Below are 24,697 nucleotides of genomic sequence, written 5' to 3'. Positions count from 1 at the left end.
CAGCAGGTACATGCACACCTTCCTGTCTCTGGACAAGGACACCACGTGTTAGAGATGTGAATACACGTGACCATGTAGGAGCCTTCCAAGGAGCCTCTACCCAGGGCGAGCTGCAGTCATCAGAGGGGGCTGCCTTTGCAGGATACTCCATCTGGGCTGGAGCCGATACTTTCTGTGCAGCATCTCATTCACCCTCGCGACTTGTTGAGGGTGGTGCTTAGTACCTCTTTTTCAGTTAAGTAATTTGTTCAAGGATACACATCTTAATAAGTGGAAGCCCAGGGAGCCTGGATTCGCTGATGTCATGAAGTATTTCCAGAGCGGTGGCTGCCCCCTCTAGCCCCATCCCTCGCCGGGTCCCCCTTGGTTTGTATCCAGACTCCTCCTGCCCACCCACCTACCATGCTCCCTGCCTTTGGCCTGCGATTGCCTCTGAGATGAAGGGGTTTTTGAAAGGCAAAACCAGTGTTTAGACTAAGGCCTGTATGTTCCTGGTTCTTAATCATTATAGTGTGAACAGCATGTTTGAGAAGAAAGAGACTAAGAAGGTATTTGTTGTGGCTTTTGTGTACTTGGGGAGTGAGGGGCAATGTATATATTTGGGGACTGTTGCCCACCACAGGTCTAGGGGCTCTGGGAAGTGACTCTTTCCCCATTTCCTCTTAAGAACGTTTCCTGTTTCCCTTATAGTGAAATGATTAGGACCGATTAGTAAGTGTGATGGAAATTTAGAGGTTGGCACATCCAAAAATGGATTTTTCTGGATAATAAAGATCAGGGTAAGCGCTATGGCTACCAGACATTCTTTGGCCTCAGAGGAGAATATCAATAAAGCCCACTGATGGAGCTTCTTTGAAATATTAAACAATTTCTCAGGATATTAAATTTGATTGGAAAATGTGTTAAAATTAAAACATTTTAAATGTTTTAAAATGTGTTAAGGCAGCCCATGTGTGCTCAGTCACTAAGGTATGTCCAACTCTTTGTGACCCCATGGACTGTAGCCTGCCAGGCTTCTCTGTCCATGGGATTTCTCAGGCAAGAATATTGGAGTGGGTTGCCACTCTCTTCTCCAAAGGCAGCCCATGGGAATGGAGGATTTAGAGGTTTCTTAAAGATAAATGCATTTGGTTTACTAGTGTGAACTGTGTGTTTTAATTCCTGGTCCCCCTTAAATCAAGATGGCTTAGTTAAGTTTTGTTTTTGTACAATCTGAACCCACCGTGATGGCTTTTTCCCTCTAATTGCATTATTATGTGTTTTATATTTTAAAAATTATATATATGTATATACATATATACAAGCAAAATTCAAATATCACAAACAGAGCCAAATTCCTCCTCGATCACAACTCCCAACACAGAATGTTTCATTTGTGCATTTGCTTTTATCTCATTAAAGTTTTTCAATTTCTATCATTTCTCCTCTTCACCATATTGTTCTAAAATTTTTCATTTTTTTAAACCAAACAAAATGTGCTGATAATTTTAAAAGTAAAATAGTGTTAAAAAGTATTATAACCATCTCCTGCTTTCCAGAGGCAATGCCTTTCAAATCTTTTAGCTTTTTCTTCAGATATTTAAATATCTGGAGATTAATAATATTCATCTCTTTCTCCTGTTCTTCAGGGTGTTCTTCTGACACCCTGTATGAGGGATGAGGGGATTCCCTGGTGGCTCAGACAGTAAAGGATCTGCCTGCAATGAGGGAGACCTGGGTTCAATCCCTGGGTTGGGAAGATCCCCTGGAGAAGGAAATGACAACCTGCTCCAGTATTCTTGCCTGGGAAATCCATGGACAGAGGAGCCTGGCAGGCTACAGTCCTTGGGGTCATAAGATTCCCCTGTTCCCTACAAAGCCTGTTGCCTAATCCGCTGTGTCTGTGAACTGCAGGGGGTGGTCAGGGAGAGGAAGGAAGGGAAAGGGCTGCCTGTTGAGGGAAAGGGGCCTCAGTGGTCAGCAGACCTGAGCCCCAACCCCATGATCCCCAACAATCTGCTGATCGATCATTTGGATCTTCCTTTCCCCAAACTGATACCAGGAAGGAGGTGACCTAGCTGGAAATTTTCTGGTCACTAAAAAGAGGTACTTCCTCTCCCCTTCCCCCTCCCACCTCCATCCCCATCCACTGTATTGCTAACTACTACTATTCCAGCTTATATAGTAGACTCAGAACACAGAAGATGATTTGAGTGGCTCTTTTCTCAGTTCTCCCACGGATGTCACATCACTAGTGCCATTCTAAATGCCTAGGAAGAAAGTGACCGCATTGCACACAATGGCTGCATGAGTCCATTGTGGAACCTGGGATGAGAAGGGCTGTGACCAGGATCAGCCTCCCAGAGAGGAAGCAGTTCTGTGAACTGACAGGCACCCATTTGGGAGGTGCTAAGAACAGCCACCCCCAGACGTAGCTGCACTGGGAGGCCCGCGTAGTCAGCCACTGACCCTTGTCCCTGCCCTGCCCAGGGTCCCTCTTGCTGAGCACCAACCTCAGCCTCACGCTTCCCTCAGCTCTGATGGGCTTCCCATGTCACTGGCATGTCTCTGACCTTCTAGAACACTTTATCTGAGGGGTTCACAGGTCCCTGGATTCCCAGTCACCTCTGGCACACACAAGTCCCCTGAAGAAGGCTGGAATGCGTGTGTGCAGGCAAGGTTGTGCTGAGCTGGTGCCATTCAACCAGATGGAGACTTGCTTCCCCACACGGGCCTCGTGATTTGCAACTTCAAGAGTTTTGTTTGGCAGGAGCTTAAATTACCACCTATCACAAACTTGTAGGGATGCCTGGAAATATTCAAAATGAGAGCTAAAATCTGGGATGACCAAGAGTCACGTGGATGATTTTTATCAAAAGCTTTTTCCCTAAAATGGATGCCTTGTTTATCTGGAAATTACGCAAGTTGAATGTCACTGCTTTGCCTGGACTCCTCTCCACTCCCTCTCCACTCCCACCTCACCCCCTGAAACCGATCCCCTGAGTCTCCGCACTCGGCTCTCATGTGCTTTGGACACTGTGTGCCCTGAGGGCCTGGGGAGGGAGCCGCCTGCCCCCAACAGAAGGGTGCCGAAGCTTATCGTGCTTCCTTCTGCTTACAGGACACATTCTGCATCACCACCAAGAAAGCGTCTCTGGATATATTTCTGCCCGACGGAAGGAGCATCAAAGTCGAAATTCTAACATCAGATACTGCCGAAAGAGTCCTGGAGGTAAATTCGATCTAAGTTCCAGCCCCGGACCTGAATTTAGGAATCATTCTGTTTGAAGGCAGGGACTAGGATACAGTTACCTTCTGGAAGCTTCCTGCCTGTCATTTTATTCTGGATGACTTGTTTGTAGAGATAGGAGACTGATGGAGAAATTATCTGAGCGATTGATGGAGGAATCTCAGCTACAGCCAATCTCTGGGATCTCTTCGGTTTTCCCCACCGCCCGTGGGCTGGTGTTGGTTCCCTGGAACTCAGCCAGGGATGTGCCTCCTGCAAAAACTCAAAGTCCTTTATTACGGGATGTCCATGGTTGGGAGCAGGATGAAGGATGGAGCCCAGATGAGTCTATCCAGGGGGACTGATATCAGGTTCTGGCAGAGAATGACAGTGGGGTTGTCAAAGCCAGAAAGACTGCTCCCTTCTCTGACACAGGGAAAACCCCTGAAACCAATGCCCAACGTTTCTAATTATGGGTCCATAGGGCCAGACCTGTGTTCCAGTCAATTCTCTAAGGACCCAGAGGATGGGACCCAGAAAGCATTCTTCCTTCTCCAGATGCAGCCATAACTAGCCTGGCCCCTGCGGCCTCTCCTCGACTGGGCTGTAGAAAGGACTCCTGGGTTGGCTCCCAGGTCCCTCTCCTATGGAGGGTTTTAGTTTGTCAACTTAAATAGGAAGGTAAAATCAGGCATCTCAAAATTGTCAAGAAGATGCATGTAATTGGGAATAGCAGAGGAACTGGCAACTAGGGACATGCAAATTGGAGAGGTTGCTGGTATGTCCACTGTGGGCTTGGAAGAGACTGTATTTCAGGCTGGGAAGGTAAAGAGGGGAGAGTTCAGTTAAAGACTGCTGAAACCAAAACAGAGACCGGATTTGAAAATTCCCTGAGCAGACAAAACCAGTCCAACCACACAAACAAAGCCATTCCACTTATTTCATGAGACTAGCCTGACCTGGGTCATATCTTGTTTGGGTCTCTGGAAACCATGAGCAAAATTTCCCAAGGTTGATGTGAGGCAACCCTGGACCAGCTCCCTAGCATTTAAAAAACATTCCAATATTATCAGTTTTCTGTGAACCAGGCATTTATGAGAAGTCAGCCTCTCAGTCCTTAGGGCTTGTCTTCTTGAGGGCACACTTGTGGGGTTTTCCATTTTATATCCTCCAGTTGCATTTTAGATTGCAATGCTTTCACAGATTCTAACCTTCCAGAGAAACATTCAGTGGAGAATAAGACATTATGAACAGGAGGGGCTCAGAAAGCTTCTAGGACCTTTCCAAGGACGGGAATTCCCTGTGCTGGGGTCCTGGTGTCGGCTGGCTTCTGAGCTGGTGACTGGAAGTGCTCCCTGCTGGGCTCCCAGCCCTTGAGCCTGCCTCGCCCTGAGTCCCTGGGTGCTTCCTGTTGCATCCTGGCTCCACTTCCCAGCCTGGAGATTTGAACTCACCTGCACCTTTTTGTTTGCACCCTCAGATTAGGAAATACCCCTTCTCTAGGTCTTGCTCTGCTCAAGAATGATAATTTTATAACTTTCTTCCTAGCTGAAGTCACCACATACAGCCTTTTCTTGGCTGCCGGATTGTGACCCATTTGCATGGTATCGGCAGCCACCTAGCTGCTGAAGCCATTCGTTGAGAAGTTACTATGGTTCCTCCTCCACCCCCTCCTTTACCCCCCAAATCCTACTTCCACTACATCCCGTCTCTCTGTGATCCATTCACCCTCCCTGTTTCCTCCTTTCCATCCCCGTGCCCCTAGGAGACCCCGAAACTAGTTTCCCTGCTTCCAGTCTGGCCAATCTGTACTGATTTCTAGAACGATCTCTCTAAAATGCATCAAGGGCTCTTGATGCTTAACACTTGAGGGGTTTTATACCGAGAGACCCCAAAACACAAATCACAGTTCCCTAAATTGCCTTCCCAGGACTAACAAAGTGGGAGACAGACACATAACACAAGAAGATAGTAATAGCGTAGGGAACACAAACTCAGAGACTTTGGGGGCCAGGCACGTAAGACAGGGATGCAGCTGCAGGGTGTAAGCTAATTTGGAAATGGTTGGACCTGTAGAGACCTGGAGAGCAGCCACCCTGCCTGAAGACACCATTATTGACACGTTTTTCACACACTGGGCTCACTGGCCAAATTAGACATAACCATAGCTGAAGTCGGCTGCTGCTGTGAATATGGGGTCTCCTATCTTCTGGGGTTACATCAAGTCCCAGGTTCAAATTACAGAGCTGTCCCGTCCTAACTGTTTGAGTCTGGGTAAGTTATTTAATTTTTTGAATTGATGTCTAAGTAATTATAGGAATAGCTTGTGATCCGTCAGCAGTAGTGGTTATCGTTCTTCATCAATATTGGTATTGGTACTGATATTAGAGGGAGTGCTGAGTAAATTTTGAGTAGGGCAGTACATCTGGAGGGCTCCCCTTGTAGCTCAGATGGTAAAGAGTCTGTCTGCAATGCCGGAGACCTGGGTTCAATTCCTGGGTCGGGAAGATCCCTTGGAGAAGGAAATGGCTACCCACTCCAATATTCTTGCCTGGAAAATCCCACGGACAGAGGAACCTGGCACGCTACATTCCATAGCGTTGCAAGAGTTGGACACGACTGAGCGACTAAGCACACACACACACAGGGCAGTAAGTCTAGGGTCCCACGATGCCACCTGTTTTGGCCAGTTTCCCTTTGTAACTAATAGCATAAGTTGAATGAGGTACTTTAACCTCAGAGAAATGAACTTCCCTTCTTCCATCACTTTGGCTGGTGAGAAATTCAAACCCACGGCATGGACATCCTTGGCACTGGAAGTAAAACAAAGTAAAGGAGTTTCCCTAAAAGGTAAATCAAACACTTGTGCTGTTTTGTGCTTAGTCACTCTGGCAGGCTCCTCTGTCCATGGCGATTCTCCAAATAAGAATACTGGAGTGGGTTGCCACGCCCTCCTCCAGGGGATCTTCCCAACCCAGGGATCGAACCCAGGTCTCCCACATTGCAGGCAGATTCTTTACCATCTGAAGTCCAAAAGCAAACACTTGGCCAGGCACTGGTGCGAAATCCAATAGCTGGTATAAAATGTAATTTGCATCTTGTAATTAAAAAGTATTGTCCATATCTTTTCAAGCGTCCTTGTTACCACTCTCACCTCACCACTCTCATTTCACTTCTCCAGCTATCCTGCTGGGTTCTTTTAAGGACCAGCAACAAAGGAAAATCTCTTCTTAATTTTGTGTGTGTTTGTGCTAATGTAATTATACTCGTGGTATTTGAGTTTTGAAGCATCATTAACGTTCGCTGAGAAGGAAGTACTACTGTGCGTCTCTTTGTGCTGATTTCTCCTCTTGAAAGAAGGTGTTTTTCTGTCTTCATAAATTGTAGAAAGCGTCTCTGCTCTCTTTCTTCTCACTCCGCTACCTTCCTTGGGATGTAAACTTGCTGTTTTCGCTGAGTGAGTCAGAGGAGGGAGGAATCTAATTTAAGCGGATATGGGTCATGTTTACTTTAGGAAAGGATGACTTTGCAATCTGTCACTACTGGTGCACACTCAGCCCCACACACAGAGGTGCCCTGTGGTTTGGTCTGGACTTTTTGTTTGTTTGCTTATTTTTGCAAGGGCCTAGGGAAGAGAGTAAGGTAGAAAGAAGGAAAACGGGGATAAACATTGAGTAAAAGCTGTGAAAAGTTCCCAAGCTCATCTTTATTTTCAGAGCTATATTAAGAACACTCACTCATATCATCCACCTCTTTAGACTGTCTCTCAAGGTAATTTACACGCCTCAGACAGGAAAAGTACCCCTTTGAGTCTAGCATTTATACAACTGCCACCTTGAGAGCTTGGAGCCTTGGTTAAAAGGTCAGCTCATGAGCAGAGCTGTATAGGTGGACCCTCACATGTTGCAGAGGTGGTCCAGCTAACTCAGACAAGATGTGCAAAGAAATCACCCAGGAACGCCACCTTAAAGAGGGGTGGGCTGGCTAAGTGGAGAGGGCAAGGGCCAACGGAGCAGGAACGATGCTGCTGAGGGAGGGTGAATGGACGTGAAATGTTACAAGGTTATGGCCTCATGACCAGTGGATAAAAATGAAATCATCTGTGTTGAAGTGAAAGCTGTTTGAGGTACAGGTCAAAGAGGAATATGAAATGAAGGCAGCCTGTGCCCAGGATCTGAGGTTTCACTGAGCAAAAGCCACATGAATTAGACTTGACCATCACAGCAGACTTGGAGAAGGAAATGGCAGTCCATTCCAGTGTTCTTGCCTGGAGAATCCCAGGGACGGGGGTGCCTGGTGGCTGCCGTCTATGGGGTCACACAGAGTCGGACACGCCTGGAGCGACTTAGCAGCAGTAGCAGCAGCATCACAGCAGACAGCAGAGAGAAGGAGGCCTGGGGTATCACAGGTGGACACTATCCTGTATACTTTAATATGCCAGCCAAGTGGTGGGGAACATCCCTTTTCCCAGGATCTGGTAATCCAGCCCCTGGGGCAGGCAAGTTGGACCAATGATCATGGTGAATGCCCCCAGGGGACAGTAAAGACCAAAACCATCTGGGAACACACGCCCACATGTGAGATAGGACAAACCAGTCTCAGCTGGGACCAGTTCATGTCCATTGCAGGGGAACTGATTTTTATTTTCTGTACTGTAAGTATTTTTTTAATTTATAAATTTTCTAAAATGAGTATGAACCATTTTTAGATTCGGGAAAGAGTTCTCTTAGTGTCCACTGCCCCCTTAAAGCTGTTTTTTATTGGCATTTACAGGTGGCCGCTCCTAACTTTTCCCTTTGTCTTCTTTGGTTAAAGGTGGTGTCACACAACATTGGACTGTGTCAGGAGCTGCTGGGCTACTTCGGCCTATTTCTCATTCAGTTTTGCAAAGAGGGCAGGCTGTCTGGTAAGAAGGACAGAAGGAGGTGCAGGCAGCCTGCGATGGTGTGGGCTGGTGTGCGCAAGCACTCAGCCAGGAGACGAAGGATTGCCACTGAGGGGCCGGTTACACTCCCCTCAAGGGGAACTCCCCAGTGTGTGGCCCCTACTATGACTCTTGGCTCCTGGACTGGACATCTGTGTGGGGGGTTGAGGTTGTGCCTTTGGGCTTCCCTGGTGGCTCAGACAGTTAAGAACCTGTCTGCAATGCAGGAGACCCGGGTTCAATTCCTGGGTCGGGAAGATCCCCTGGAGAAGGCAATGGCAACCCACTCCAGTATTCTTGCCTGGAGAATCCCATGGATAGAGGAGTCTGGTCGGCTACAGTCCACGGGGTCACAGAGAGCTGGACATGACTAAGGGACTAACACTTTCACTTTCACTGTGCCTTTGAGCTGGGGGTGAGCAACTCCAGAGAGGTAGTGCAGTCAGGAGCAAGACATCAGTTCTTTCCAGTAACTACACTTCCTCTGGTGGCTCTGGTGCCCCCGTCCTGCTGTCTAGGTGTGCCTTCGTCTCTGCCCTGGCTGCTGGCCACCAGCCACGCCGCAGCCCCCTTGTGCTGGAGTGCTAGACTCTGGGCATCAGCAAATCCCATCAGACCATCATGTCTCCTTGTTAAGGAATATTTGCTTTAAAGTGTGGATGGTATAATTCAGTTCTTAGATCCTTTAAAAAATATATACTTGCAGTGAGATAGTGACCGATGACAGTATGCTTCATATCAGTTCAGGTGCTCAGTCTTGTCGGACTCTTTGCGACCCCATGGACTACAGGACGCCAGGCTTCCCTGTACATCAACAACTCGCAGAGTTTACTCAAACTCATGTCCATCACGTCGGTGATGCCATCCAACCCTCTCATCCTCTGTCATCCCCTCCTCCGTCTTCAATCTTTCCCAGCATCAGGGTCTTTTCCCATACATTTTGCTTTTCTCTGCAGTGCGTTTTTAGATATTACAAGCTTTTGTTGTTGTTGTTGTGAAATGGTATGTTACCTCTGAGTAGTGTACATATGTTCTCAGGTGCTTTGGGGAGGTGATTTGGAGGTGGAAGTTAGGAAAACCTCTTAACTTGACCCCCAGGAGCTGTGGTGTGCTGGTGAAGGCATTGGATGTCTGCGGACCTCAGTTTCTTCATCCATATCACAATGAAAATGTCCCCTACTCAGAACACTGGTCCTTTTTTTTTTTAATACCTGTGAAGTTTTTTAAAAATATTTATTAGCCGCACTGAATCTTCGCTGCCGCATGGACTTTTCTTTAGTTGCCGCGAGTGGAGGCTATCCTGTAGTTGTGATGCATGGACTTATTGCAGTGGCTTCTCTTGTTGCTGAGCACAGGCTCCAGGGCATGTCGGCTTCAGTAGCTGTGGCGGGAGGGCTCAGTAGTTGCAGTTCCCAGGCTCTCGAGCACAGGCTCAATAGTTGTAGTGCACAGGCTTAGTTGCTTTGTTTGCAGCATGTGGTATCGTCCTGGACCAGGATTCGAACCCGTGTGTCCTGCACTGGCAGGCAGATTCTTAACCACTGAGCCACCAGGGAAGCCCAAGGCACTGGTCTTTTATGAGGATCAAAGGCTACTCAGTTTTTGAATGAATTTTAGAAAGTTAAAAATTGCATACACATGCAACAATATTAATGTGACTTTATTCCTTCCAATATTAATGCTCTACTTTATCAATTTAAAGCACTCTATGTAAACACTGTGTGTAAATATGTATGTATTTCAACCAGGAAGACTCTTTCTTCTTTCTCTAGTAGTGAAAAAATTGGTAGACTTTGAACTCCCATATGTTAGCCTTCGAAGTTCTGAAGTGGAAAACTGCAAGGTTGGACTCAGGAAGTGGTGAGTAAGCATTTATTATGATAGAAAGTGTTTCGGGATATCTTAGCTTTGCTAATAAGAACTTGTCTGAATCTCACCACATCCGGCTTACAGTCTAACAGCTGGACAGAGCTCAGGGTTTGGGGAAAGTCAAGAGGAAAGCAGTGAAGGAGGGCAGGGGGAAGAAATGAACCAGAACTTTTGTCCTGAAGAATAAGATGTTGAGGATGACTTTCACTGGGCTCAGATTAAAAACCTGAGGGATATTATCATAAGGATGGCAATCATGAAGATAAGGCTGGGCGTAGGGGGACTGGGGATTGAAGCAGGTAATGGCAAGGAATTGCAGGGTTTGCTTTGAAATATATGACTGACTATTTAATTGAAGGAGTTTATTGATAATTACAAGCAAGTCTGATTTATCTGTTGAACTGTGGTATTTTCTGAAGGCAGAGTGGACTCAGCCAATCTGCACTGAATTTGAACTCTATGTACTCAGCTTACCTTCCTAATGGATTCCAATTATACATGCTTATTTACCAGAGCCAGACATATTTTCCTAGATTGAGATGAAATCTAGGGCAAAAAAAATCTGCTGTATTTTTGCAGAAAACACTTTTATTTCCCCCAGACACAAGGGGTCCTATGGAGAACAAGTGAACAAAATAACAGTGAGAAACAGGACACTCTCCATTGGCATGGGGGGCGGATTAGTTTGTGTTTCCCAGTGTATATTGCTGTGGCTGTATTGGATTGCTTCTTTGGTTTACTCTCTCCTGGCCCAGTTATTCTGTAATCTGAACACAGAAGCTCTAAAGAAAGGCATTTGAAATCAAGGAATAGTAATAACCTTGACCTTGTGGTACCTTGTTAGAGCTCCAGGCTGCGGCTTTGAATTTTGGAAAGGGATTCCCAGCAAGGCTAGAAGTTCACGTACTGCTATTCGAAAGTATTCTGAGAAATAGTCAAAGTATGTGGCAGAGAGCCCTGAGAAGGCAAAAAGGATGGAGTTTTGTCTGAGATTTTAGAGAGTAACAGGTGGCTAAGCACAGTTGTTCCTGGGATCTGAATATGTGCATCTCGGGGTTTAGCTCAATAACTCTAGCCAAGTTATTGAAGCTCTCTAAGCCTCAATTTCTTTATCTATAAAATGAGAATATTAATGGTAGAGTCTATCTCAAGATTATAGTGAGAGTTAAATGAAGTAATCCTACATGCTCAATAAATTTTGGTCATGTTTTTTATTGTTACAGTGATAATAATCATGATAAAAATTGTAATTAAAAAGCAAACCCTCTGGATTAGACTGTTTTGTCCACGAACTCTCTAAGAGATGAGGATTCTATCCCTCATCTTAAGCTTGAATTGGAAATTGGGCTTTGCCTGTTTCTACATCAAATAGATAAATTCTAGATCATAAGTGCAAGATGAAATGTCTACCCCATCACCAGCCTTCATTTCAGATCCAGGCAGATTGCCTTTGCTTGTGGGGACAGAGAGGAAAGGAGGTCCTACTTCAGCTCTTAGAGCTGAGGACGAGGTTACTGGAAGGGGCGAGTCTGGGGGTAGGATCCTGCAGGTCCTGGTCCTCTGTCCTGAGGGAGCCCTCACTAGGTGAGAGCAGAGAGGCTAGGTCGACTACCCTAGCTGTGGAATCCCCAGCAGGTGAGGCCTGGCAGTGAGACCAAGTCGAGTTTTAGGGATTTTTCTGTCAATTCCCGGATGCTTCTTGCCAAAGATGGTATAGTTCCTTCTAGACCAGAGGGTAGCCTGCCCTGACCTCTCAGAGCTCCGGTCTGGGGTGAGTCTGGGGGCTCTCCATTTGGTGTAACAGTTGTTATCTCTGCCACATAGGGTGCCTGGGGTACAGGGGTGAAATAGCTAAATAAAATACACATAGGAACTCTTCAGTTGCTTCTCCCCAGCCACTAGAATGAAGTTGATCTTCAAGCATCTATATTTTCATCCTTTTCCTGGTCTATGACAATCCCATCATCTTATTCCCCTCCCCTGCTGAGCTCTGTGATTCTGCTCACTATGCCTTCAGACTGGTGATAGACCAACCCGGGTTTTCCCTCTCCTGACAGTTTCGGTCTGGTCTTGGCTGGCTACTGCACTCACATAGTACCTGTAACTTCACTTCATCCTAGCAATCCTAGATCTGCTAGACGAACGTGAAGCTCTGCTATCTGCAAGTCCCTTTGCCAAGGTCCAGAGGGGCAAGGGGTCTGAATAAGACCCAGCCCCTCAGGGATCTTCATACCTGGTGTAATATCAGCTTGATCAGAGCAGAGATCAGGGTAAACTCAGGGAGCTGAGGAAGTCCAGGGGACGGATTGCTAACACAGCCTTGGGGAGTAGGGACCAGAGGAGGAGACACAAGGGTGAAGCTTGTGGGAGAGGCCGATAAGTCCAGGAAGAAGGCAGGTGAGGGGAGTGGTCTTTTGAATGGAGGGAGAAGAGAGAAGACAAGGTTGGAATGTATAGAGTGTGGACCAGGGGAGAGAGGTCAAAGATAGAAGTGGAAATGAAAGTAGGATCTCCTATGAAGGGCCTTGGGAGTCAACAGGATAAATGCTCTAACCCCTGGGACTATGAGCATCTGAAATGTTCCTTGGGAAAGACTACTCCAGTTCAAATGTGGAGCGTGGGACTGAGGGACACAACTGAGATGGATGTCTGGTGAGGAGGTCACCTGAGCAGCTCAGGCAAGAGGAGAGGTGGCCTGGGCGTAGGACAGTGATACGGCTGTGGGTACAGGGCAGATGGCTATGCAGGAATTGCAGGTGGGAAGAGGGCGTTGAGACTTGGGGCTTGACGTAAATAGGATGAGGACCATTTTCTTAAAGCCTTGTGTTTTGTGCATGTCTACTCTCAGAGGGCACTAAATAGACTTACAATATAGAGACAATGGGAAACAGAAGAGGTCAGAGGTCACTGCAAGACTAGGCAAGCAGAAGATTGTGCCTGTGCTGGAAAAGGGGCCTTGGTTCAAGGCATTGAGGGCTGCCAGTTGAGAGAGCATGCCCATCCGGGTATGCCCGTCAACTGAGTCATAAATTAACTGAACACTCCTGAATCATGCAGGTACCTGGACCCATCCCTCGACGCCAGGCTGATGGACTGCAGAGCAGCTGTAGATCTGATCTACATGCAGGTGAGGGGAACCAAGGGCTATCAGAACACCGGATATTATAGGCCTTTGGGGTTTGAAACAGAGAACGGGTGTGTGGCAGTTCAGAATTCTGCAGCGACACCTAGAAGAGGCAAATTCCTATAAATTGAAACTAGAACAGAGGTTCCCAGGGGCTGAGGGGTGGGGAGGAGTTATTGTTTACTGGGGATAGATGTTTTTCTTGGGATAATGAAAAGGCTTTAGGCATAAAAAGAGGCGATGGTTATATAACACTGTCCGTGTTTTTAGTGCCAGTGAATTGTGCACCTCTAGAAGTGTTCTTTCTTGCCTGGAGAATCCCAGGGATGGGGGAGCCTGGTGGGCTGCCATCTATGGGGTCTCACAGAGTCAGAACGACTGAAGCGACTTAGCAGCAGCAGCAGCAGATGGTTAAAATGTTATGCATATTTTAATCACAATAAATAAAGAAATATTTTAAGAGAAGTAGGGTTTGAAGGAAAAGAATTCTACCTCCATTCTAACCATCTCTCCACACTGGCAGCTGACACACAATCATCTAGGCTAATTTAATAGCCAGGAAAGCACATCCCTGATAAGTCACAGAAAAACTCAAAGTGAAAGTCACTCAATAGTGTGACTCTTTGCGACCCCATGGACTGTAGCCCATCAAGCTCCTCTGTCCATGGGATTCTCCAGGCAAGACTACTGGAGTGGGTAGCCTTTCTCTTCTTCAGGTGATCTTCCCAACTCAGGGATCAAACCCAGGTCTCCTGCACTGCAGGTGGATTCTTTACCATTTGAACCACCAGGGAAGCCAATTTAAAGTCACACATGGTCCCTAAATCTCACTTTAGCATAATCTTCTTTTTTCTAAACCAACAAGTAACATACATGTCTCCAGGGCCAGCTTCCTAGCAAGTGGCCTGTGAGGCAGCACTGCCGCTTCCCTCCGCGCTCCCACATTTTCATTTTGTACTAAGTCCTGCAAATGATGTAGTTGGTCTTGCCTTACCCCTGCCCCTCAACCCACAGAAAAGCTCATTTAGAGTTTGGCCTCCTTTCTTTTCCTGACTCATGCAGTGAAGGTTCTGTTCATCTGTCTGGAGGTCAGCAAATGCTGCCCCTGTGATGTATCGCCCGCCACCCCCACCTCAGCCCCCCCACCTCAGCCCCACCCGCCTCAGCCCCCTCACCTCAGCTCCCCCTCGCCTCAGCTCCCCTGCCTCGGCCCCGCCCCCCCGTCTCAGCCCCCTCGCCTCAGACCCCTTGCCTTAGCTCCCTCACCTCAGACCCTTCACCTCAGCCCCCTCACCTCAGCTCCCCCACCTCAGCCCCCTCGCCTCAGCTCCCCTACCTTACCCCCCCTCAGCCCCTCACCTCAGCCCCCTACCTCAGCCCCCCTACCTCACCACCCTCACCTCAGCCCCCTACCTCAGCCACCTCACCTCACCACCCTCACCTCAGCCCCCACCTCAGCCCTCTCCGCCTCAGCTCCCCCCGCCTCAGCCCCCTCACCTCAGCTCCCCCGCCTCAACTCCCACTTCTTCCCCAGCTCCCTGCCACTGTTTAGCCTCACGGGCAGCATCTTTGGAGGCCCATCCTTTCCCAGGCCTGGCTTAATAGTTTTGGAGGGAAGTTTGGAAGCTTCTTTTAAGGACTTCCTTGAAATTACCCAACAGTTTATTCTCAAGCCCAGAACAGTGGGTCGCGTTCCTGGCCTATTCAAACCCTCCCAAGGTATGAATAATAAATAAATCCCACCTCATAATAAATCACACATTCTGATGTAAATACTTATTTTATTTTCTCCTTAGTATTTCTACCATTGCACTATACAAAAATTTTGAGTTACTCTGTCTCTCCCTGCTAGAATCCATGAAATTGGGGATTTTTTGTTTATTGCTATTATCTCCAGAAACTAGAACTATTCCTGACATGACCTTAGCCTTAAGCCTTTTGGGGGATCCTACTGCAGATGCTGATTGCAGCCATGAAATTAAAATACGCTTACTCCTTGGAAGGAAAGTTATGACCAACCTTGATAGTATATTAAAAAGCAGAGACATTACTTTGCCAACAAAGGTCCGTCTAGTCAAGGCTATGGTTTTTCCCATGGTCATGTATGGATGTGAGAGTTGGACTGTGAAGAAAGCTGATCGCCGAATAATTGATGCTTTTGAACTGTGGTGCTGGAGAAGACTCTTGAGAGTCCCCTGTACTGCAAGGAGATCCAACCAGTCCATTCTAAAGGAGATCAATCCTGGGTGTTCATTGGGAGGACTCATGCTAAAGCTAAAACTGCAATACTTTGGCCACATCATGAGACAAGTTGACTCACTGGAAAAGATTCTGATGCTTGGAAAGGTTGGGGGCGGGAGGAGAAAGGGCCGACAGAGAATGAGATGGCTGGATGGCATCACCGACTCTGTGGACATGAGTTTGAGTGAACTCTGGGAGTTGGTGATGGACAGGGAGGCCTGGCGTGCTGTGATTCATGGAGTCTCGGAGAGTCGGACATGACTGAGCGACTGAACTGAACTGAACATTGTACTAATTGTATGAAACACATTGTTTCATTTACGCCTCATAGTAACTCTGTCAGGCAGTTGGTGCTATCTACATTTTTAAAATTAAGTTTATTTATTTGTTTTAATTGGAGGTTAATTACCTTACAGTATTGGGACGGTTTTTGTCATGCATCAGTGTGAATTGGCCATAGGTATACATGTGTCCCCACCATCCTGGCCACCTTTTTTTTTTAGAAGAAGAAATAAAGTTTGCTGACAAAGGATTGAGTAGGCTTAGACATGGAAGATTAGGAAAAGGGATTTAAAAACACATTTGCAGGTGGCTTTTATGTAGCGTGGTTCTAAACTGCTGTACTCTGTAGCTTTTCATAAGCTAAAGCAGAATTGAAGAGAGGGGAGAAGTTTCAGATGTTACTTAAAAAAAAAAACAGGTATAACCCTTTTTTTATTTTAACTATCTATTTATTTATTCTTGGTTGTGCTGAGTCTTCATTGCTGCGTGCAGGCTTTCTCTTAGTTGCGGCGAGCAGAGTTACTCTCTAGTTGTGGTGCGTGGACTTCTCATTGTAGTGGCTTTTCTTGTTGCAGAGCATGGGCTCTAGGTAACCGTAGTTGGGGCTTCAGTAGTTACAGCTCGTGGGCTCAGCAGTTTCAGATCGCAGTCTCTAGAGCATGGGCTCAGTAGTTGTGATGCATGGGCTTAGTTGCCTGTCGGCATTTGGAATCTTCCCGGATCAGGGACCGAACCCGTGTCCCCTGCATTGGCAGGTGGATTCTTAACCACTGGACCACCAAGGAAGTCCCAGACATTGCTTTTAATGAGCTTTGCTAGGACACAAAGAGGGCTTCCCAAATGGGCTAGTGGTAAAGAACCTGCCTGCCGGTGCAGGAGACAAAAGAGACGAGGGTTCGAACCCTGGGTCAGGAAGATCCCCTGGGGGAGGGAATGACAACCCACTCCAGTATTCTTGCCTGGAGAATCCCATGGACAATAGAGCCTGGAGGGCCACAGTCCATGGGGTCGCAAAGAGTCGGACACGACTTAATGACTGACACTTTGACTTTCTTTCAGGAGACAAGAAAACATTAATGGAACCACCTGCAGTAGTTTGGTTATAGCAAAAAAGGTAAAAGGATGGATTTTGATGCTCTGGCTTGCTCAAGAGCATAGAAGAAGAAAAACACGCACTTCCTTAGGTGACTTTTGGTTTTGTTTTCAGCAGTTCCATTGCTTTAATTAGATTATTTTTAGCAAGTCTTCATTTTTGGAGTGGTTTATTATGTAGCAACTGTTAAAGAGCCGTTCCATTTAGTTGGATTAGGTGTGCTCTTGATATATGTGTTGAGTCTAATTGTCATTTAAAATCACTTCAGAAAATATGATTCTGGATGGAAGGGGAGTTATTGCTTACGCAGAGAGGCAAAGACAGAGTGGCAGGGTTCCCTTTTGTACGGGGAAAGCAAATGTTCATCTTTGAAGACATGACCACAGTTCCACGTTTCACATTTTCTTGCAAAATGACAACCAAGTGCTTTATGTTCACACAGAGAGGCTACTGCTCTGTTTATACTAAGATTAAGCAAAAGGACTGCCTAGCACAGGCTGAGCAGTGCCTCTACAGGCGAGAGAAATCACCAGATGCCTCAGAAGAAACGAAAGCAATTACCCGCCGGGAAGGATACGCTGCACAGGACTGCCTCGTGGTTCTGTGTCATAATTTATTTGGCAGTCTTTTTTCTTAGTGTCACACAAGATCATGGTATCATAAAATCAGGGGAGTTTTCAGTTTGACAAAATAGAGCATCATTTGTGTAGAGATCTCCCCCAGGAGACCACCAGCGCCACGCAGAGACCTTGGCTTTTTCAGCACAGGGCAGAGAAGCTGGGTGTGTGACTGAGCAGTCCCAGCAGGCCCAGGAGCCGGAATATCACTGGAGGAGTCCCAACCTTCACATCCATTTCTCCTTAGGTGACTTTTTAAGAGGCCAAGACCATCTAGTAAATGATTTCCATGAAACTCTAAGAAGGCAAATCAAAATATCACTTCTTGAAAAGCACACTGAATTGGTAGTTTCAAAAATGTTTAATGTTCACTATTGTGCTTTTATGGCTAGAATATAGTTTTCAGCTCATTTCACGTCCTGCTTTAATCATGCATAATTATGTTCAATGTACTTTTACCCCTGTTACATAAGTTGGAATGTAATTTAGCATTTTAAATGTTCCCTGGGGCTTAGCACCACTGTATCCTTGCTGTTACAATACCTTGTTAGTCATGTCTGGTTTATTTGCCAGCGCATCCTTGGTTGACAGTGCATCACCTAATCCTAATATTGTTTCTGTGGGATGTTTTCCAGGGATACAGGGTGACAAGAATTAGGAACCACTAGCATCATACAAGGAGAAGGTGATGGCACCCCACTCCAGCACTCTTGCCTGGAAAATCCCATGGACGGAGAAGCCTGGTAGGCTGCAGTTCATGGGGTCACTAAGAGTCAGACATGACTGAGTGACTTCACTTTCTCTTTTCACTTTCATGCATTGGAGAAGGAAATGGCAACCCACTCCAGTGTTCTTGCCTGGAGAATCCCAGGGACAGGGGAGCCTGGTGGGCTTCCGTCTATGGGGTCGCACAGAGTCGGACACGACTGAAGCGACTTAGCAGCAGCAGCAGCAGCAGCATCATACGATGTTTATCAATCTTCATTTGTAAACCAGAGAGAAACTGATGGTGTTTCCTCCTCTAACGGCTTGGGAAAAGATGGTTTCTTGAAAAGCACACTGAATTGGTAGTTTCAAAAATGGCTTCAGTGGCTCTCTCCTCTGGGTGACCTTGGACTGGTCACTTCTTCCTTCTGGAACTGGAACTACAATGTCTCCCTGTGAAGCGATGAGAGTGAACTAACAGTCTCTAAGTGTTCTTCCAGCTTTAACAGACTGATATTCAAACCTTAGCTCTTTGCCTGGCAAACTTTTCAAGAAATTATATAGCTGATGTCATAACAACCTCAGCCTTTATCATTTCTCCAATTTGAGTGAAGCTCCTGAGAAATGGAAAGGGGCCCGAGGCCAGGAGGAGGGAGGGAGCCACAACTGCTCCCTCCCTTGGGAAGTCCTCTCTGTCCCCTCCCTCTCTGCCCCCTTGGCGTTTTGTTCTGCCCTCCATCGTGGCACTCCCACCCAGTGTTGTGAATACGGGTTCACATCTGTGTCTCTCTGATCAGACTCTGAATGGCCAAGGGCACAGACTGTGTCCTAGGCGCTTAGGAGATACGAGTGAGTGAGAAGCAATCATCCTTTAAAAAGTGAATGGAAGAATTCTGGGGAGTTCTTCTGATTAATAACAGTGCCATCATAATTAACCAGTAAGAAATACTCTCAATTTTTTTAAAGCTAGTGTGTCTAGTGATGTCCCAGGAGCCAAGTGGATTCCCACAAGGTGTTTACTTCCTTCTTTTCAAAACTTTGAGAGACATTAAACAAAATGGGGGCTTCCCTCGTAGCTCAGTTGGTAAAGAATCTGCCTGTAATGCAGGATACCTGGGTTCAATTCCTGGGTCAGGAAGATCCCCTTAAGAAGGAAATGGCAACCCACTCTGGTATTCTTGCCTGGAGAATCCCATGGACAGAGGAGCCTGGCAGGCTATAGTCCATGGGGTCGCAAGAGTCGGATACGACTTAGCAATTAAACCACAAAGTGGAAGATTGCCTATAAAAATAGAAGTTTCTGGATTTTCTAAAAAATACTGAAGGTTCTGTCCAGTCTGGGCCTACATTTCAGCAGGGCCACCACTGGCCTGGTTACAATTTGTGCAAATTAGAAAAAGGTACCCCTTTGCCTAGGCAGGCAAGCCCTGCATCAGGGTGTGTGGTGGTGAGGGGAGTGTGGGCTGACCACTACCTTCCTAATACCCCCATGGCCTGGTGCCCTTGTACTGGCCCAACGTGCTCCCTAGCCTTGATCTGTTCTGCCTCAACCACCTGGAGCCAGGTGGCTGCTGCCTTGCTTAAAAAGGCACGTGCTCTCCATGTCTCGCTACTGTAGACTCTGTAGAGAGCACTAGAGTGTGTGTGATTGGAACTCATGAAAACCATGACTTATGTGATTTCATGCAATTTTTAAAATTAGGTTCCACATGAGTCTCCATCAGCCAGTCTTTGGGGAACCATATAACTGAGTAGAAACATTTATCTGAACTTGACTCTCTCACTGTCTGGAGCAAGGCACTGTATATAATATATTTGAGTGATGACTTGTGAAATCACAATCAGGGTCAAAGGTTTTCAAGGGTAGTAAAACAAAAACATTTATCTTACCTCTCCTGTAGGATATTTGAAGCTCTACATTTGAGAGTCCCAGGTCCTCTAATGATGAATGATGTATCTTTAGTTAGTACTTACCTACTTACCACTACAGATGCTGTTTACCCTGTATATTTAGTCAGGTTTCTCTCTGACATCGTTTCCAGGTTCTAACAGTCCTTACAGGGCTCTAATAGAGATCAAGTGAATTCAGGAAAGAAAAGGTGTTCCATTCTTCACACCCATACTGATTCCATTCTTAGCTTAGGTATGGTATCTAAGTTCAGTTTTGAGAAAAGTTGACAATAAGAAGAAAGTCCTGGGGTGTGTAGCTGCCTATGTGGTCAAAATTCAGTATCTCGGGCAATAGGAGGAGGGCTTGGTAGAGTAGTCAGATCTGGGTTTTAATCCAACCGTTGCCGCTTACTTACTGGATTGTCTTGAAAGTTGTAACATCTCTGGATCTTGATTTTACCCATCTCTAAAATGGGGGTAAATGTTCCTATCCCCCACAGAACCATTTGGAAAAAGTCAATGAGAAAACTTATCTTAAAAAGTTCTCAACAAATAGTAGTTATTTTTCTTCTTCTCTCTAAATCCATCTCCTTTTCCCCAACTTCAATAGTAATGTCAAAATGTATTCAGCTTTTCTTTCTCCTCTTGGAGCTAAGGCATACCCTGTCCCTCAGTGATATGAAGGACATAACATACAGACTTACATTCAGACTAAGGTATATACTATCATATATTATATTATATTCATATACTATATTCAGTATATTCATATACTATATTCAGACTGTCATATACTAAGGTATAAAGTACCTGATAGCAAAGAATTGTTTGTGGGTTTGCTGTGTGTAAGACGTTGCACAAGATACACTGGGGTAAAGAACTCTGGTTCTCCTCCAGAAGGGTTAACAGTTTGAGGACCAGTGGAAAACTCCATTAAATAAAGCATGATGTCAGCTAGTGATAAAGAACCCACCTGCCAAGTGCAGGAGACGTAAGAGATGTAGATTTGATCCCTGGCTCGGGAAGATCCCCTGGAGGAAGGCATGGTAACCCGCTCCAGTATTCTTGCCTGGAGAAGCCCATGGACAGAGGAGCCTGGGAGGCTACAGACCACAGGTTTGCAAAGAGTTGGATACGACTTAAGCGACTTAGCACAGCACACACTGTCAGCATAGCACAGGCTAAGTGTATGTAAGCAGCTGATGAGATGAAAAGCTGATCTCAGAGCCTGTCCTGGGGCCAGGAAGGATGAAGGGGAAGGGAGGCTGCGTGCCAGGAGAAGAGGGGAAGAGCACAGGAAGAGTTGCTGAGGGCTTCAGGAAATCCAGGGGGCATCTGTCTTCAGCGATTTCTGGCGTTGAGACCAGTGTTGTTCGGCTTGAACCTGCATTGCAGATTAGGACAGAGGACTGAGCAGCCCGTCAGGGAGTCGGAGTTTGGGAACATTTGCTGGTGGCAGTTGCTCAAAGCCCAGCCAACAGGGCCTAATAGTGTATTCACTTCTCATTATTTTTCAGTTATAAAATTTGTTTTCATCTTATAAAAACGTGCAGCTATGGAAGGACTCAAAAATAAAAGCAAACATCATCCCAAATCTTACATCAACCATACATATAAACTCTTTTAACTTTTTCAGTGTTTTTACTTCGTATACCATTAATTCATTTCACTCATGCGCACATCCATTTTTCTTGACTGCTAAGTGTACATACAAGGTCTTTGGGGCTTGGTTAATATTTATGTTTTTGTTTTATAAAAATCAGGACCTGATTACTATGCTCTTATTTTGTAACTTGACATGTTTTCATGTACCAATGCCTCATAGACTTTTCCCATGTTGTTAAATATTTTATATAATTTTAAATAGTAGCATAACCTATTATTTGATTGTATGGGAATACCAAACCACCTGACCTGCCTCTTGAGAAACCCGTATGCAGGTCAGGAAGCAACAGTCAGAACTGGACATGGAACAACAGACTGCTTCCAAATAGGAAAAGGAGTACGTCAAGGTTGTATATTGTCACCTTGCTTATTTAACTTATGTGCAGAGTACATCATGAGAAACACTGGGCTGGAAGAAGCGCGAGCTGGAATCAAGATTGCTGGGAGAAATATCAATAACCTCAGATATGCAGATGACACCAGCCTTATGGCAGAAAGTGAAGAGGAACTCAAAAGCCTCTTGATGAAAGTGAAAGAGGAGAGTGAAAAGGTTGGCTTGAAGCTCAACATTCAGAAGACAAAGATTATGGCATCTGGTCCCATCACTTCATGGGAAATAGATGGGGTAACAGTGGAAACAGTGTCAGACTTTATATTTTGGGGCTCCAAAATCACTGTGGATGCTGATTGCAGCCATGAAATTAAAACACGCTTACTCCTTGGAAGGAAAGTTATGACCAACCTAGATAGTATATTAAAAAGCAGAGACATTACTTTGCCAACAAAGGTCCGTCTAGTCAAGGCTATGGTTTTTCCCGTGGTCATGTATGGATGTGAGAGTTGGACTGTGAAGAAAGCTGATCACCGAAGAATTGATGCTTTTGAACTGTGGTGTTAGAGAAGACTCTTGAGAGTCCCTTGGACTGCAAGGAGGTCCAACCAGTCCATTCTAAAGGAGATCAATCCTGGGTGTTCATTGGAAGGACTGATGCTAAAGCTGAAACTCCAATACTTTGGCTACCTCATGCAACGAGTTGACTCAGTGGAAAAGAGTCTGATGCTGGGAAGGATTAGGGGCAGGAGGAGAAGGGGACGACAGAGAATGAGATGGCTGGATGGCATCACCGACTTGATGGACATGAGTTTGAGTGAACTCCGGGAGTTGGTGATGGACAGGGAGGCCTGGCCTGCTGTGATTTATGGGGTCGCAGAGAGTCGGACACGACTGAGTGACTGAACTGAACTGAAACTCTATCACCTATTTTGGGGCATTTATGAATAGTACCTACTTCATAAGGTGCTGTGAGGATTGACCTTTTCCTTTATGGGGGAGGAGCTCTAAAATAATAAAAATTTATTTTCTCATAGTTCCATAGGTCAGAAGTCTGAAATCAAAGTATTGGCAGGGCCATGTTCCCTCTGAAGGTGCTAGGGGAGTTTCTGTTCCTTGTCTCTTTCATCTACTGGTGGCTTCAAGCATTCCTTGAGTGGAATACTACTCAGCCATAAAAAAGATGAAATTGTGCCGTTTGTGACAACACTGATGGACCTTGATGGTATTTTGCTAAAATAAGTTAGATGGAGAAAGACATATGCTGTATGATTTCATCAAAATATAAGTTAAATAATAAATAGTATAATAAAATTAATGAGCAAACCAAACCAAACAAATGCAAACAAGTAGATACTGAGAACAAATTAGTAGCTACCAGAGAGGGGAGGGGCTGGGGTTGATTTTTGTTTTAGAGCAATTAGAACATTGCCTGACACACAGTAAGCATTGTACATATGTTTGCCACAATTTATAGTTGAAAATTTTTCAATATTAAAAATGGTAGTAGTAATAGCCTTATTAATACATTTTTCTTACATCTATGTTTATCATTCCTATAGATGGTTTTAGATTTAAATACCAAACTATCTCCATAAAGCTGTACCAGGTTAAATTTAAATTTAAATACCAAACTATCTCCATAAAGCTGTACCAGGATCTATATGAGCTTCCTATTTCTTCAAACCCTTGCCAACTCTGAATATTATATATATATTTGTCTTCACATTGCCATTCTTTGACATTGCCTTTTTTGGGGGATTGGAATGAAAATTTACATTTTCCAGTCCTGTGGCCATTGCTGGGTTTTCCAAATTTGCTGGCATATTGAGTGCAGCACTTTCACAGCATCATCTTTTACAATTTGAAATAGATCAACTGGAATTCCATCAGCTCCACTAGCTTTATTCGTAGTAATGCTTCCTAAGACCCACTTGACTCCGCATTTCAGGATGTCTGGTTCTAGGTGAGAGATTACACCGTCTGGTTATCTGATCAACCATTGTTTGAGCCAAAGAATGCTCTAACTATTGCATAATTGCACTCATCTCACACGCTAGCAAAGTAATGCTCAAAATTCTCCAAGCCAGGCATCAACAGTACGTGAACCATGAGCTTCCAGATGTTCAAGCTAGTTTTAGAAAAGGCAGAGGAACCAACGATCAAATTTCCAATATAGAAAAAGCAAGAGAATTCCAGAAAAACATCTATTTCTGCTTTATTGACTATGCCAAAGCCTTTGACTGTGTGGGTCACAACAAACTGTGGAAAACTCTTAAAGAGATGGGAATACCAGACCACCTGACCTACCTCCTGAGAAAGCTGTATTCAGGTCAAGAAGCAACAGTTAGAACTGGACATGGAACAACAGACTGGTTCCAAATAAGGGAAGGAGTATGTCAAGGCTGTATATTGTCACCCTGCTTATTCAACTTATATGCAGAGTACATCAGGAGAAATATCAATAACCTCAGATATGCAGATGACACCACCCTTATGGCAGAAAGCAAAGAAGAACTAAAGAGCCTCTTGATGAAAGTGAAAGAGGAGAGTGGAAAAAGTTGGCTTAAAGCTCAACATTCAGAAAACTAAGATCCTGGCATCTGGTCACATCACTTCATGGCAAATAGATAGGGAAACAATGGAAACAGTAGCAGACTTTATTTTCTTGGGCTCCAAAATCACTGCAGATGGTAATTGCAGCCATGAAATTTAAAGATGCTTAGTCCTTGGAAAAGTTATGACCAG

General features: G+C 45.4%; 1 protein-coding gene across 12 annotated transcripts in view; it reads left to right on the top strand.

Annotated features, from left to right (window-relative positions):
* The window catches only part of SNX31 (sorting nexin 31), a 78,672-nt gene that overhangs the window by 22,196 nt on the left and 31,779 nt on the right, over nt 1-24,697 (top strand). For all 12 annotated transcript variants that reach the window (XR_008686777.2, XR_008686776.2, XM_055432623.2 and 9 more), the window contains 4 exons: nt 3,101-3,211; nt 8,024-8,114; nt 9,905-9,992; nt 13,059-13,128. Coding sequence is in view for 10 of the 12 variants with exons in the window: in XM_055432623.2 (XP_055288598.2) it covers nt 3,101-3,211; nt 8,024-8,114; nt 9,905-9,992; nt 13,059-13,128 (360 nt within the window). In the remaining 2 variants the exon portion in view is untranslated. The remainder of the gene's footprint in view (nt 1-3,100; nt 3,212-8,023; nt 8,115-9,904; nt 9,993-13,058; nt 13,129-24,697) is intronic.

Source organism: Moschus berezovskii, chromosome 16, assembly GCF_049115385.1.
Source record: "Moschus berezovskii isolate FMDL1 chromosome 16, NW_MosBer_1.0, whole genome shotgun sequence".
NCBI lineage: Eukaryota > Metazoa > Chordata > Mammalia > Artiodactyla > Moschidae > Moschus > Moschus berezovskii.
The sequence above is the reverse complement of the archived record's forward strand: the minus strand, read 5'-3'. Positions and strand labels throughout refer to the sequence as shown.